At 40.5% G+C, this 13,425-nt stretch overlaps 1 protein-coding gene across 3 annotated transcripts in view; it reads left to right on the top strand.

Annotated features, from left to right (window-relative positions):
* myripb (myosin VIIA and Rab interacting protein b) overlaps nucleotides 1-13,377 on the top strand; it is a 96,036-nt gene extending 82,659 nt beyond the window's left edge. For all 3 annotated transcript variants that reach the window (XM_061804777.1, XM_061804776.1, XM_061804778.1), the window contains 6 exons: nucleotides 1,283-1,990; nucleotides 7,922-8,110; nucleotides 8,196-8,357; nucleotides 9,199-9,294; nucleotides 9,388-9,448; nucleotides 10,699-13,377. In XM_061804777.1, coding sequence (XP_061660761.1) covers nucleotides 1,283-1,990; nucleotides 7,922-8,110; nucleotides 8,196-8,357; nucleotides 9,199-9,294; nucleotides 9,388-9,448; nucleotides 10,699-10,742 — 1,260 coding nt within the window. In that variant the 3' untranslated portion in view covers nucleotides 10,743-13,377. The remainder of the gene's footprint in view (nucleotides 1-1,282; nucleotides 1,991-7,921; nucleotides 8,111-8,195; nucleotides 8,358-9,198; nucleotides 9,295-9,387; nucleotides 9,449-10,698) is intronic.
* Nucleotides 13,378-13,425: the final 48 nt, after the last annotated feature.

Below are 13,425 nucleotides of genomic sequence, written 5' to 3'. Positions count from 1 at the left end.
CCCAAAAACATGCATGCTGGTTATAATAAAGAACTTTAAACAGCCTATAGGTTTGAATGGTTGTTTTTGTCTGTGCCCTGAGATTGGCTGGCAATAACTCCAGGGTGTCCCCTTCCTCTTCCCCAGAGTCAGATGGGTTAGGTTCTAGCAAATCTGCAGTTCGGAAAAAGAAATGGCTGATGGATGATTGGCACACGCAAGCTTTACAGTATCTGATTCTGTGGACCACAGTATTCTTCTGGCTCGTTTGAGGCACATAGTGGGCATTAGTTGTAGGCTACTGAGTGGTTTAGGTCCAATTTGGCAGGCAGAACTTTGAGTTGGAAGCCTTCGTGGCTTGAAGTCCCACTCTGCCCCTTATGGAGTTCCACATAAGGTTCTTTTTTGGTGCCCCTGGTGTTTTCATTATATTCGCTGCCACTCTGCTCCATCCTGCAAAAGCATGTCATTTCTGATTTCTTTTTTTCATTGTTATGCAGATGACAGATCTATGCCCCACTCAAGAAAAGAATGCCTTCTCCTTGAAGCCTCTTTTGTTATATCATAAGGACATTAAAGCCTGAATGCCATTGAAGCTTTTGAATTTTAATGATAAGATAATAAGGGTTATCGTGTTTGGTCCCAGTACCCCTTGATTACCCCTCACCTCCATTCCTTCTGTTGACTTGGACACTTTGACACACGACGAAAACCCAACAGTCTTGAACTTTTTTTTTTTTTTTAATGGACATTGATTTTAAAACTGAATTGGCAAATTAGTGTAGTTGCCCAAGCCATCTTTTTTTTTTTTTCATTTTAGGCAGTTGGCTAAAGTAAAAACTTTGTTGGAGTGAGTTGGTCCTCCCTGAGACATCTCTTATCGCAGAATTCTTCACCTCACTTCCTAACTGGAGCATGTATTAGGGACCACATTCCCCTATTTCTGGCCTCCTTTCCCTTACTTCCTGTGCACTTTTGAGTCCATTTGTATGGTTTTTTTTAATCTTGAAAGGTTTTTCTCCAATTTCCCTCTCTGAGTTGCTCCACCTTTACACTCTTGTACATTGCTTCAGATTCACCCGACCAGAAGCTCTTGGAGGTGCCAAGAACCAAACGGATATACAGTAGATTTAAACCCAGAATCCCAAAAGTTTGAGGGAGATGTGCTAAGCACTATTGCACTGCCTTGTTCATGTCTACTATTAAAACTCCTGAATCTGTGTTGTTTGTTGTCAACCAAATAGTCTTTATAGTTGAGTATTTAATATGTTCTGATTTTTGTGTGAATATTTTTCTCCTGAAGGAGAGGAGTGGTTTTCTTCTGAATGATCTACTGAAAAGGGGGCTAAGTGAAGACCAACCTGTTCCTGACTCTGCGCCAATGAGCATAGCCGCACCGGAAGCCTTCAAATTCGATGCCATCACCCCCGAATCCCAAGACTTGGACAAAGTCATCCTGAATTCAAAGGACCCGAGTAGCCCACATTCACCAGACTCTCTGGCTCCAGGGCCCCACCTGACCATTTTGGGACCCATGTCTGGAAAGCCTCTGAAGGAAGAACTCCAATCTAGGATTAGTAAACTGGTCAGGAGCCGCACCAACAGCAGAGAGAGCAGCTCGTCTGAGGAGGAGCTCATGGAGAAACACAGTGGCAGACAAAAGCTGAAAGACTCGGAAAGGGAGAATCCAAGGTTAAGTTTTAGATTGAGGGAAAAAGCGGGTGAACCAGCTGGTCAAGTGACTGGTCAAGAGATAAGTGAGAGGTCAATAAAAAGTCCGCCACTGAGTGGAGAAGGCCGGGTGAAGGAGAGGAGGTCGGAGAGGAGAGGGGGCAGTTTGGATGAGGTTGCAGATGAGAAGGAGCAGAAAAGAGGGGAGAGAAGAAAAAACAAGAGACAGCACAGGCGAGATTTGGAGAAGGAGATGACAGAATGGAGGAGCGCTTCCAGTGCTGCCAGCTCACCTGCCGTTACGCCATCCTCCCAGGATGTGGTGCTGTCCGACAACCAGGTAAGGAGTTGAGAGGACAGAAGGGACGTTTAGGATGCTACTTATCTGCTTGGCTTGTTTTTTTTTCCTCAAATTTGTTTTTTCCTGTTCATTTTGCCAGCCTTATTTTTCCATTACTCCATACCAACAAATGAGATGCAACCATTGTTACTTCTCTTTCTCAATTCTCAACTTCTGATTTTCATTGGCCTGGTTGTATCTTTCCTTATTCGTGTGTGTGCGTGTGTCAGGAGTGACATATAATGACTTGAAGCAAAGGCAGAAGCTTCAATTGCTCTCCTCTCTTTTACGGCAGGTGAGATATCTGGACGTTAAGAAAATATGCCAGTGCAGCTTTTATATTGATTAAAATCCTCACACATTTGTTTACGTGCATATTACAAATCTATTACTTACTTTGGACTTTTCCGACCAATGAGTCTTATGTCTCTATCATTCACACTGTGGTGTTAGTGACATTTCTCAGGCAGCAATGACTCAGCCTTCCCTCAAATGTAGTCCTGTGGTAGACTACGTGTTCACAGGGGGGAGGAGGAGGTGCCATAGTCCATTCTTGGGAGTGTCATCATGGTTTTTGTCTGTACCTGAGAGAAAGAACAACCGTCATAAGCTGTACTACTTGTTGGGCACTCACTCATCCTCTATGTCGTTATCTCAAAGACCATGGTAAAATTATTTCTACTAAAAAGGAAAAAAATGAAAAAAAAAATATATTGAATGGTAAATACAATATAATTTGGGTGGTAATGTTATTTAATTCTCACAATAGTGAAACTCAATTTTATTGAAAAAGTATTTCGAATAACATCAATGGCCACCTGCACAATATGCGTAATATGTATATGCGTAATAAATAGTATCGTACTATAAACAGTTAAAGAAATATGAAACATTGTCTTTACAAAGCTATCTAATAATTCATAAAGAACGACTACAGGAACAGATGTTGCACATTTGCTAGCCCAGCCACAATAGGTTATTGTATTTGTACATGCCTTTTCAAGAATCGATACTGTCAGCGAAGCTGTTGATTTTAAAAGTACTTTCATGATTTTTATTGTACATTAATTTGCAGTGGTATAAACCGACAGACAAATATCATTCCCATATTTCAGATACTTAATTACTTTCCCTTACCTAGCTAAAAAACAGATGTTCTTGCTGTACATCATTTTGATGATTTCTTTTTTTTAAATAACTACAGAATCGTATTAGATTTTGCAATTGTATCAAATATTGTGGCTGGTATTGATGCAAACACAAGGACTCTAGAGGCCCAATTTTTTTTTTCAATAGTCTTAAAAATACACGTCCTGTGTCGGTGTTGTGTGAGCAGTGTCAGACTTATTTACCAGACTTGCCAGTAACAAGTCTGCACCAGTAAGACTTGGCCCTGACAGTATGTGTGACATGTAATCGTGTGAGCTACAGTATTTCTGGTGGGTTTCACATGACTCCTCAGAAATCAATCGGTGACAATCTATTTTAACTCAAGGTGACAATTCGAAGTCAATTATTTACAACTCGTGCACACTTTAGAGCCCCTTGGGTCTATATCAGCATCAGCATCAGAACAGTGCATGCTGGGAGCCATGAGGCTTCTTCTGCAAAATACAGTAACTCTGTGTGACGTCAACCAAAATACCTTGGTGCATTGGAAACTGTAATTACTTTATGATCACTTTAAAGTACTTCACTGTATGATGTGTGGTATATAACTATAATTGACAGGAATGTCCAACACTGCAGGCTAACCTTTTTTTGAGCTATTGTAATTGATCCAAAATGGCTCACAGAGAAGACTGCTTGATTTCTGATTAATATCTGATGTGTAAATAACTTCTTGCTCTGATTGGATCACTGACTGGATCTCCTTAATTTAAATTTGGAAAACAGCTTTCCTCTAATTCATAGTGCACTATATCTATGGTACTGTAAATGGTAAATAGTGTGCACTTCAATAGCACTTTATCTACGCCTATAATCATAATAGCCAGGGGGTTATACGATTGGAAAATTCACCACAGGGATAACTGGTTTGTGGTGGCCAAGCATTCACAACATTCATCATAGATGATGATGTCACGAAAGCAATCATGAAGGTTGGTGAGATACATCCTAATTCTGACCACAAATGCAGCACAATTCAATTCAAATCAAAGCCATATATTACTGAACTCCACCGAGTTTGGCAGTTGATGCAAAAGTTTTAGTTTTGGCCAAGACAAAACTGTATGATCACTCAGCTATTTTGCTCAAGTTGAGTGGTTTGGTCCCAACCACAAAGTGTGTAGGTACTTGAATAAACAATATCATATGATGGGCTCATTGTGCTGCCTTTTGAGTGTCGTCGGCTATTGCATACAATCTGTATGAACTGCATATGTGTCAAACTTGAGTCAGGTTTGAATTAAATATTGCGCATTGTGAGTTACTACAAGATAGATGTCTATATTGAAAACTGGAGTTGTTACATTGGTATACAGTATTTCACACATTAGAGGGATTGTTTAGGCCTGTCACAGCAGTTGGAAAGAAGCGGTCTATTTGTCTCAGTTTTATTGGTCCTATACAGTCTTCCCGATGGCAGTAGCACAAACAGCGAGTGGCCCAGGTGGTTGGAGTCCTTTAGGAGGGCATTGGCTGTCCTGAGGCAATAAGAACTGTTAAGATCCTCCAATGTGGACAGAGGACTCCCAATGACCATCTCAGTTATTTTGGTGGTTTCCTTCCAATTCGTGGTGTCATCTGCATACTTAATGGTGTTGCTGGTACGGATAGGGGGATAGTATGAAGTGTAGGGGGTGAAAATCAGGGGGCTCAGCACGCAGCTTGAGGTGTGTGAGGGGCCTGGAGGTGTGGAGGCCAATCCTGAACTTTTGTGAGCGTTGTTAAAGTCCTTTATCCAGAGGCGTGTGGTAGACAGAAGTTCAGGAGTTTTCTTACTAGGCCATGTGGTCGGATTGTGTTAAACGCTGAACTTTAATCCACAAAAAGAAGCCGGATATAATTACCTTATTTTTCCAGGAGAGGGCGCCGTGAATACAGAACTGTGTAGAGTGCTGTATTCACGGTGTCCTCTGATCTGTTTGCCTTGTAGACAAGCTGGTATGGAACCAAGCTCAAGGTTATGAAGGTCATATGAGATGATTCCTAACCAGTTTTTTGAGTGCTACCATCCGGTAGTCATTTAGGATGGTTGTGATTTGTTTCTTGGGTTACGGGGATGACAAGTCTTCAGGCAGGATGGGACTGCAAACTGTCAGTGACTGGTTGAAAATCGTGGTAAACATTTCAGCAAGCTGGTCTGCATAATCTTTCAAAACCTGCTCTGGGATGACATTGGGGCCCAATGCTTTCCGTGGGTTGACCCCCTTCAGTGTGCGCCATACCCCATGCACCCCCACCGTGAGGGCAGGACTCCTTGCGGTCACTGATGCCAATGTAACTTCTCCTGGTGGATCAGTCTTGAAGCGAGCATAGAAGAGGTTCAGTTTCTCTACCAGCTTAGCATTGCTCTCAGCAGCTCTGATGACTTGTTTGTAGTTGGTGAGATGTTGGACTGTCGTCCACGCTTGCCTACTGTTGTTGCTGTCCATATGGTCATCGATCTTCCTCCTAAAATCCTCCTTTGCTTTCCTGATGCCTCTCTTCAGGTTGGCACAAGCTATAGTGAGGCCTGTCGCCAGTTCTGAAGGAGACATTTCTCTCCTTCGGTAGCTGCTTCACCTCTTTGGTCATCCAATGTTCCTGGTTGGGGTAGACCCGGTTGCGTCTTTCCACTGTGACGATGTCCACGCAGTTCTTGATGTAACACAGTACAGTGTCTATAAATACATCTAGGTCTTCCACCTCAAAGATGTTCTTCTAGGAAGCACCATCGGCCACTTGGACCTTGATGAAATAAAAGATTCTCAATCTGCCATTTAACACTGTAGTGCCAAGACATTGAGGAAGAAGCATTTTTTAAGAGTTCCTACAAATCCCATTTTTTTTTTCAGCAACTAATATATATATATATACATATATAATTTTTTTTTTTTAATGAAATGCTTCCACAAGAGTGATTTAATTAAAACATAAAATAATACCATGCATGTTTTTGCATGAGGAAGGAAACCAGAGTACCTGGCGAAAACCCACATAGATACAGGGAGAATATTTTTAAATCTATGTAACATAATTGTCAATATGTTTTATTCATGATTAGGGTTACGGTTATTACAAATTGTTTACTGTATGCTTGACTTTTTTTTCAATCCTACCCTTGTTTATCGGTTTAAAAACTTGGTCCGTCTGTAAAACTGAAAATAAAATGTATATAAAAGCCAATGCTTCTAGTCCAGGAAAAATGTCATTAATTAACCAACGACAAAACCATAAAAGCTACATCCTCTTTGGTGTTAGCAGCTCAAGCTCTTTGTTTTGTCACGCTATTAGTATGTGTTGAAGAGGGATCAATACATCTACTAATTAAAGCTTCAGCCAGTGATTCATTTCATATTGAGAACAGCTCTGTCTCTTCCTTTTCATGGTCAATGTACTTCTGAGAATATATACCACTCAGACTTACACCCTTAACATCATTAAGCTTTGACCGGGCACTTTCTGAAATACATAAAACACTGTTTTACAAATTTGAACCCAGAAAGATTACTACGTCTTATACTACTACTACTTTTCCATTCGTCTTGTCCTGTTAGGGGTCGCCACTCCTAATACAATAATGCAGCAGTGAAAGACTACTAATACTATTAATAATTAGGAGTTTTCTCCCACAATCCAAAAATATACATTTAAGGTAACATTGATTGGAGACTTTTGTGTCCTGTTCAGTTTGTAGCTCAGGGAGATTGGAGTATCTGTATCACTTTATGCCAGAACAGTTTTACTGTCTAATAGTGGAGATTTTATGCTTCCGTTGTAGTTTCTTAGTACTATAATTGAAGTTTGAGAATCCTTGTTGATCATCAGTCCAACAGAACAAAATTTCTCAAGGGGAGAGAGAAATTGAAGACAAAGCACGAACTGTAAACACGATGAGAAAAGTAAGTCATTACATCTACAACAATGAAACTTTAAATATAAGTATTGAATGGGGCTGTGAGAGAAGGCCAGGACAAGATATAATACAGGCCAAGGACAGGAGAAGAAGCATCCAGGACAACGTTCATGAACCCTCTGCACAACTTAAGTGTGGTGGGATTGATTATGTAAATTATAAAACTCTCTTGGATGAGATAAGTGAAAAATTGGCATTTTCATGGGTTCTCGCAATAAGTGAGTGGCCCCAGACCTACTGAAAGAGTCCAATGGGTGTGTGACTGCGGATACAGTGAAATGAATATGCACAAAGACTGACAGAAGTCTGCTGTAGTTGCTGTGCCTGCAAGGGGGAGGCTGAGGAACCCAACCAATTAATTGAAGGTGAGGATGGGGCCCATGGGTCCACCCAAGAGCAGCTTTTTGGATGGGACACGTCCCACACCGAGGGACTCAGGGCAGTCCCTGATACCTGTTCTACCTGGTGGGTGCCGTAGGGACTGACCCCCGATCCAACCTGCAGGGCCTGCTGTGCAGGCAGCCCTCATCCAACCCGATGGCGCCAGAGTGTCCCTTGTTTGTTGGAAGGAGGGTAGATAGGGTTACCCCCAAAAAATAATAATAATAAATTAAAATGAGGGTAACTCTAGTTACACTGCAAACATTGATGAAATAATCTAGCTCTTTCCCCTCCCTCCATCTTGCCTTGAGTGATCATGCATACTGGTTCACCATTACACATGACAATCTTTGGTCATATTTATCATTGTTTGAATTAGTTTAGACATCCCAATATTGTATCATGTAATATTTTGTGGACACACTGTATAACATTCATGGTAGAGCTCATAGTAAAATTATGTTGTTTGTGTTCTTCAAATGACACAGAAGTACTCGGCGGCCTCTCTCTGCAGCATCACCACAGAGGTGTTGAAGGTTTTGAACGCCACCGAGGAGCTGATCAGTGAGGCAGGAGGGGATAGCTGCACGCCCTCAGACACTCAGAGCCTGTCCACCATCTCCAGCAGCTCTGAGACCCGCAGACTGGACCAGAGGCTCACCAAAATGGAGGAGAATGTAACTCTCAATGCTTTCTCTCACATCAATGACCTAAAGTTGTTTTTCCAGTGCTAATCGCACCGCAATGATTGTCACCTTGAAGGTTTACCTGGCTGCTGGTGCCGTGTATGGCCTCGAGGGTGCACTTGGTGACTTGGAGCAGTGTGCCCGCAATATCAGCAGTGGGACCACTGACACAGAGCTGGCTTTCCTGGAAGACCAGGTGGCTACTGCTGCTGCGCAGGTCCAACAATCTGAAATGCAGGTACTGGAGAAAAATTCTTTGTTGGTCATCACAGTTAGTAATGGAACAGATCAAATAGAATTCAAGCTGACTGCTTGGTGAAGGTGGGGGAATTTAGCAATATGCTCCCATGCTATGTGAGGCTATTGAACATCTGGGTGGCTTTGGAGAAATTCAGATTTGTCTTGGTTTTTTTGGTTCCTTTCCAACTGGTGTCCGAATGCAGTCTGTCAGTAAGTCAGATTAATTTCCAATTAGGGTTGGACACTGCTAAGGCTGCCCCTTAGGCACTAATTGTTTTCATAACCTTAATTGACAGATATTTCGAGGCAGAGCCAAGGCTTTGTGTGTGTCCGGTTTGGTGGGCTCAGTAAGTATGTCTGGTGTTTACATTTTATGACTTTATCAAGCGGCAATTTCCAACTCTTGAGCATAAAGTGTGGAGTGCCTCTCCATGTCTAGGATGAGATCCTGATCCAAGTGAAGGAGTTAAAGTATCTTGTTCACGAGTGAGGGAGGAATGAAGTCAGAGATCAACAGCTAAATTGGATATAAGTGGCCGAAATGAGTTTCCAGGGCATATCCCACCGGGAGTAGTCCCCTGGTGTTAACCCAATAGGAAAACTATGATCTGACTGGCCTTGAAATGCTTTGGGCTCTTCTCTGGAAGAACACAACAAACTGGCTCGGAAGAGGGAATTCTGGATGATAATGTCGAAACATTCTACCCCAAATGAGCCTTTACTTTACTTTCAAACTGTATAAACATGCATACAAGTAATCCCTATGTGCCCAAGTTGTCTTAATCAGTGCAGAATTTTACAAACTAATCAATTATCTTGCATTTTATTTCTACTTTTAGATATCCAACATTGAGGCCAGGATATCGGCTCTTAAAACAGCAGGGTTAAATGTGACTGTGTGCAATCACATTTCCAAGTTCAAGCCAACAGCAAAGGTACCTAATCATGTAGCACACATTATTAAATTTGCTATATAGAGCATATCTAGTAGAGTTATGATGATGTCTGTTGTTTGACTGACAATGTAGCCACAAACCCTGGACTCTTCACGCCATCAGAGGAGGAAGCTGCCAGCCCCTCCACTCAAAGGTACCAAATAAAGATTTGTATTTCAGTATAAATAATTCAACATGCTCTTGCTGGTCTTACTGTATTTGAATTTTTTTTTTTTTAATTTCAAGATTTTTATATATTTTAAGGAAAAAAGTAGTAAGAAGAAAACATGTTATCCCAAATGATTCTTGTTTAGTGAAAGATCTGTTCGATAGCTCACTAAAAAAAAATGTACAAAATAATAGCTAATTTGAAGAAGTATATTTTCCTTAAAGTGTGTGTGTGTGTGTGTGTGTGTGTGTGTGTGTGTGTGTTGTGTCAGTGTGCGAGAGGGAGAGACACTTTATTCACTTTTACTTAATATCACGCATTTCCCTTATTGTGCAAAGACAAAACCTTGCTAGCTGAATGGAAGTAAAAGTGAATATGTCTGCTGGCCGGCGGGATAATTAGCTGAAAAGCTCCATTAGATGTAAAGCAGCCAAATGGAAACTTGCACAACAAGAGAGCAAGCCTGTTTTATCAACCAATAAGAAGTAGACTCCTTTTAATCTCACTGAATAGCTATTTATTTTTCTGTTTTCTGATCCCCCCCTCCCCCTCACCAGCATCAACTCATATGCTACTGATTCAGATTTGCTTTAGTCGCATCAACATGGAGTAACAAAAGACTTTAAAGAATTTATGTTGTTTATAGTCAAGTCGCTAATTTTAGAATAACCGTTGAAAGCACAAAGGCAAAATGTTTTGTTTAATATTTATTGATTTTTGTTTGCAGTAATAAAAAAAAATACATCAGAGCCCCAGAATGCACATGGTTGGAGACTTCAACTGTTTGCATAATATCATGTTCTTCAGAAGGAAAAATTCAAATTCAAATCTCCATGTTACCACTTTTACTTGAGAAATTCATTTTCTTTTTGTGCTCTTTGATGGGTAAAAGTAACTTTCTTCCTACCACAAAAAAAAAGCTATTTTTGTCATCTGCCATCAATTACGGAGCTTTCTGCAAAAAAAAAGTATTTTCTTTTTGTATCCTCCACCCCAATATTAAAAGTGGGATAAGTATTGACATGTTGAAGTGTTTTATGTCACTCTGGATAGAGAAATTAATTTCCTCCTTTTTTAAGTTTGATTGAAAATTGTAAAATAAATCAAATGGGGTTTTGTGGGGTATTGAACACATTTCTACTGTCATTAATGAATTTCTGTATATAAGTGACTCACATGTCTTGTGCTCTTTTTTTCCACCCTTTTTACCATATACTAAAATTGTCCCATTTCAGATAAGATGGAGCCAGAACAGTCAGTGAAAGTCCTTCGGCCGTAGTGTCGATCAGAAAGGAGCAGCAGCACAAGTCCCTCAGGGCCACAAACCAGAGCCCTGTGGACAAGGCCCCCCCCCCCCCCACACACACACACACCCTCCCTCTCACCCACTCATCCAGTGCCTTGACTCAGCGTCCGCCTCCAGCTCCACCCCAAACAGGAGCCTCCACCTGCCCTGTTGCGGCCCCCAAAGCACTCAGCCCTTTCATGCCATTGATGGGATGTTATAGCAAAGATAAGTGGACAATCTGTGTCTCTGCCTTAAAACCTCTCAATAACACTCTGTGTGCGGATATATAACTTTATTATCGACCGTGACTAGGATAGACAATGTCATTACACTATCTAATACTAACAATTGTAAGACATTTACCCACAGTTCAGGCTGGAATGTCCCATGGGTCCTGGGTATGAAGCCCCCTTCAAGATTTCATGAATGATTGTTCTTTTGCACACACGCAGCTATCAGATGATAATTCCCATTCCGGGGGGACAATTAGCATTTTATCATCATTCCAGGAAGTGGGAAATATCCTGGTTGGACCTTCCGAGGTTGACATCAAAACATTGTAGTAACAACAATAAATAAATGTGACTGATGACCCAAACAACTGCAGATAAATATATTTTACGTAATCTTTTCCTATTTGCAGAGGCTATGGATCAGGCCCGGTCCTAGATAGAAAAAAAATCTTTGACACAGCCACTAAATAAGTTAATAATTATTGATAGGCACATGAGCCACAAGAATGTGGCAAACCACTACTTTTCTATTATGGGGTGCATTGGTCTGTCTCAATGAAGCGCCTCTCCTCACTTCAACACACTTCCAAGACACCACAAGATGGCCCCAAAGTAATTATTTGTATTAGACGAGGCTTTGGCCTGAACTCCAAAAATAACAAATAGGTGGTGTTAATTTTTGTGTGAATAACAAAAAAATCTGCAAAAATAGATCCATTCAGGAGAAGCAATTCACAGGTAGGGGGTAACACTGCCATTGCGTTTGATATTCACAATGGGCGCCGGAGTTGTGATATCACATTTCAGTGTACCTGTACACTAAATTCTTCCAAACTCAACTCTCATTCCAATACACATTTCCAAGGTCAGAAATGTGCATCTTATCCATGACCAAAGGGTCTGTTGTCATTGTTATCATATCGCAAAAACAAACTAGTCGCAAAGCATTTTGGTGCTCATCTCTTATCTTTTGTGGAGCTTTAGATGAGAGTTCTAGCCAGTAGCTTAGCTTCTTGAAACCAACAAAATAAAATATTCCTCTAAATATTGAACTACTAGCTTGGTGCACATATATAGCTTAAATTTCTATTCTATTTTCTCATTGTTAGCACATTGTGTTAAGAGAGAAGCAAGAAGTCTATTAATGTAATATCTTGTGACACCACATTCTCTCATCTAATGTTCTTCTAGAATGCAAATAAGAGTTTTTACCAAAATGTTCAAGATTAATTAAACAGTACCCGCAGGTGACATACTAATGAGTGATTACCGAAGGTGCACACTATCACGTTAATGAATCAACAAGAAACTACGATCGTCTGGCCTTCATCTTTAGTGTGAAGGTGAAATACGAGCCAGCCATCCATTGCAGTGTTCTCTTCTTCTACTCTCATTTTCTCTGACTTTTCAACTTAGTGGCCTTTTGTTTGAGCGGGATATTTTTCTGTCCGAACTTTCATGTCACATTTAGATTTTAGCGGGCAGATTTTACCAGTCATGAAACCACAGTTTTTGTTTCATGCAATTTATTTTTGTACTTCTAGGACATTTTTTAAATGCATATCGCAAATAAGAGAGCTTCATTTTCCCCTCAGTGGTTCAGATTCCAAGTGCTTTCAGTGTATGCCTGCATTTAAAACTTTGAGGACAATGTTATAATGGGGAAATAAGGCTATCATGATTCTTATTTGACATGACAATATTGCTTTTTTTTTTTTCGTTTTTCTTTCCTCATTCCAGCCATTAGAATTTCACGAGTGCAGCATTGATTTCTTGACTGGCGGGTGGAAAATGGAAAAAATAGGGCGCAATCCATCTGCCTCTGTGCACTTGCTCCACCTCTTGTTGTGAGCGACACCTCCTTGCAACCTTTTCATGTATTTTTGCACATAAATCCCATCTTTTGCCATTCTTGGAGTCATATATAAAAGCATGTTTGTGATGTACAAATGCCATGAGAAGCACAGTTAAAAGGGTCCAATCTGTGTCCTGTATTTTTGTACAAATCTCATCTCCGAATTTAATATACAGTATGTATATGTATGGACTAAAAAAAATGGATATGCTATAATGTGTATATTGACCAATCATAGTTTAATCATTTTTCAATGTAGTATAACACTGACTTCACACGGGAATTTATGGAACTATGTCCCACGTTAATAGTACAATTGATAAAGCATCACTCGTTTGCTGTTTAAATCCTGTGTGACTGACAAGATTGAAGTTTACCGTGCGCAGTGCCACATCCACTTTATGTCCAGTTGTTTGTTGCAATCTGTCACATTGGGGAAAATAATACCATGCCAAAAAAAAAGTATTCATTAAATGTGCCACCTTACACCTGGCGAAAGATGTATTATGAAGGAAATAAAATTTGCAACTTGAAACACTTTGGATGTGTGATGTTTTGCATCAATAAGTCAGTCATGCCTAAGCAC

The sequence above is a fragment of the Syngnathoides biaculeatus genome, chromosome 19 (genome assembly GCF_019802595.1).
Source record: "Syngnathoides biaculeatus isolate LvHL_M chromosome 19, ASM1980259v1, whole genome shotgun sequence".
Classification (NCBI taxonomy): domain Eukaryota; kingdom Metazoa; phylum Chordata; class Actinopteri; order Syngnathiformes; family Syngnathidae; genus Syngnathoides; species Syngnathoides biaculeatus.
This window is presented reverse-complemented; position numbering and strand designations above follow the sequence as displayed.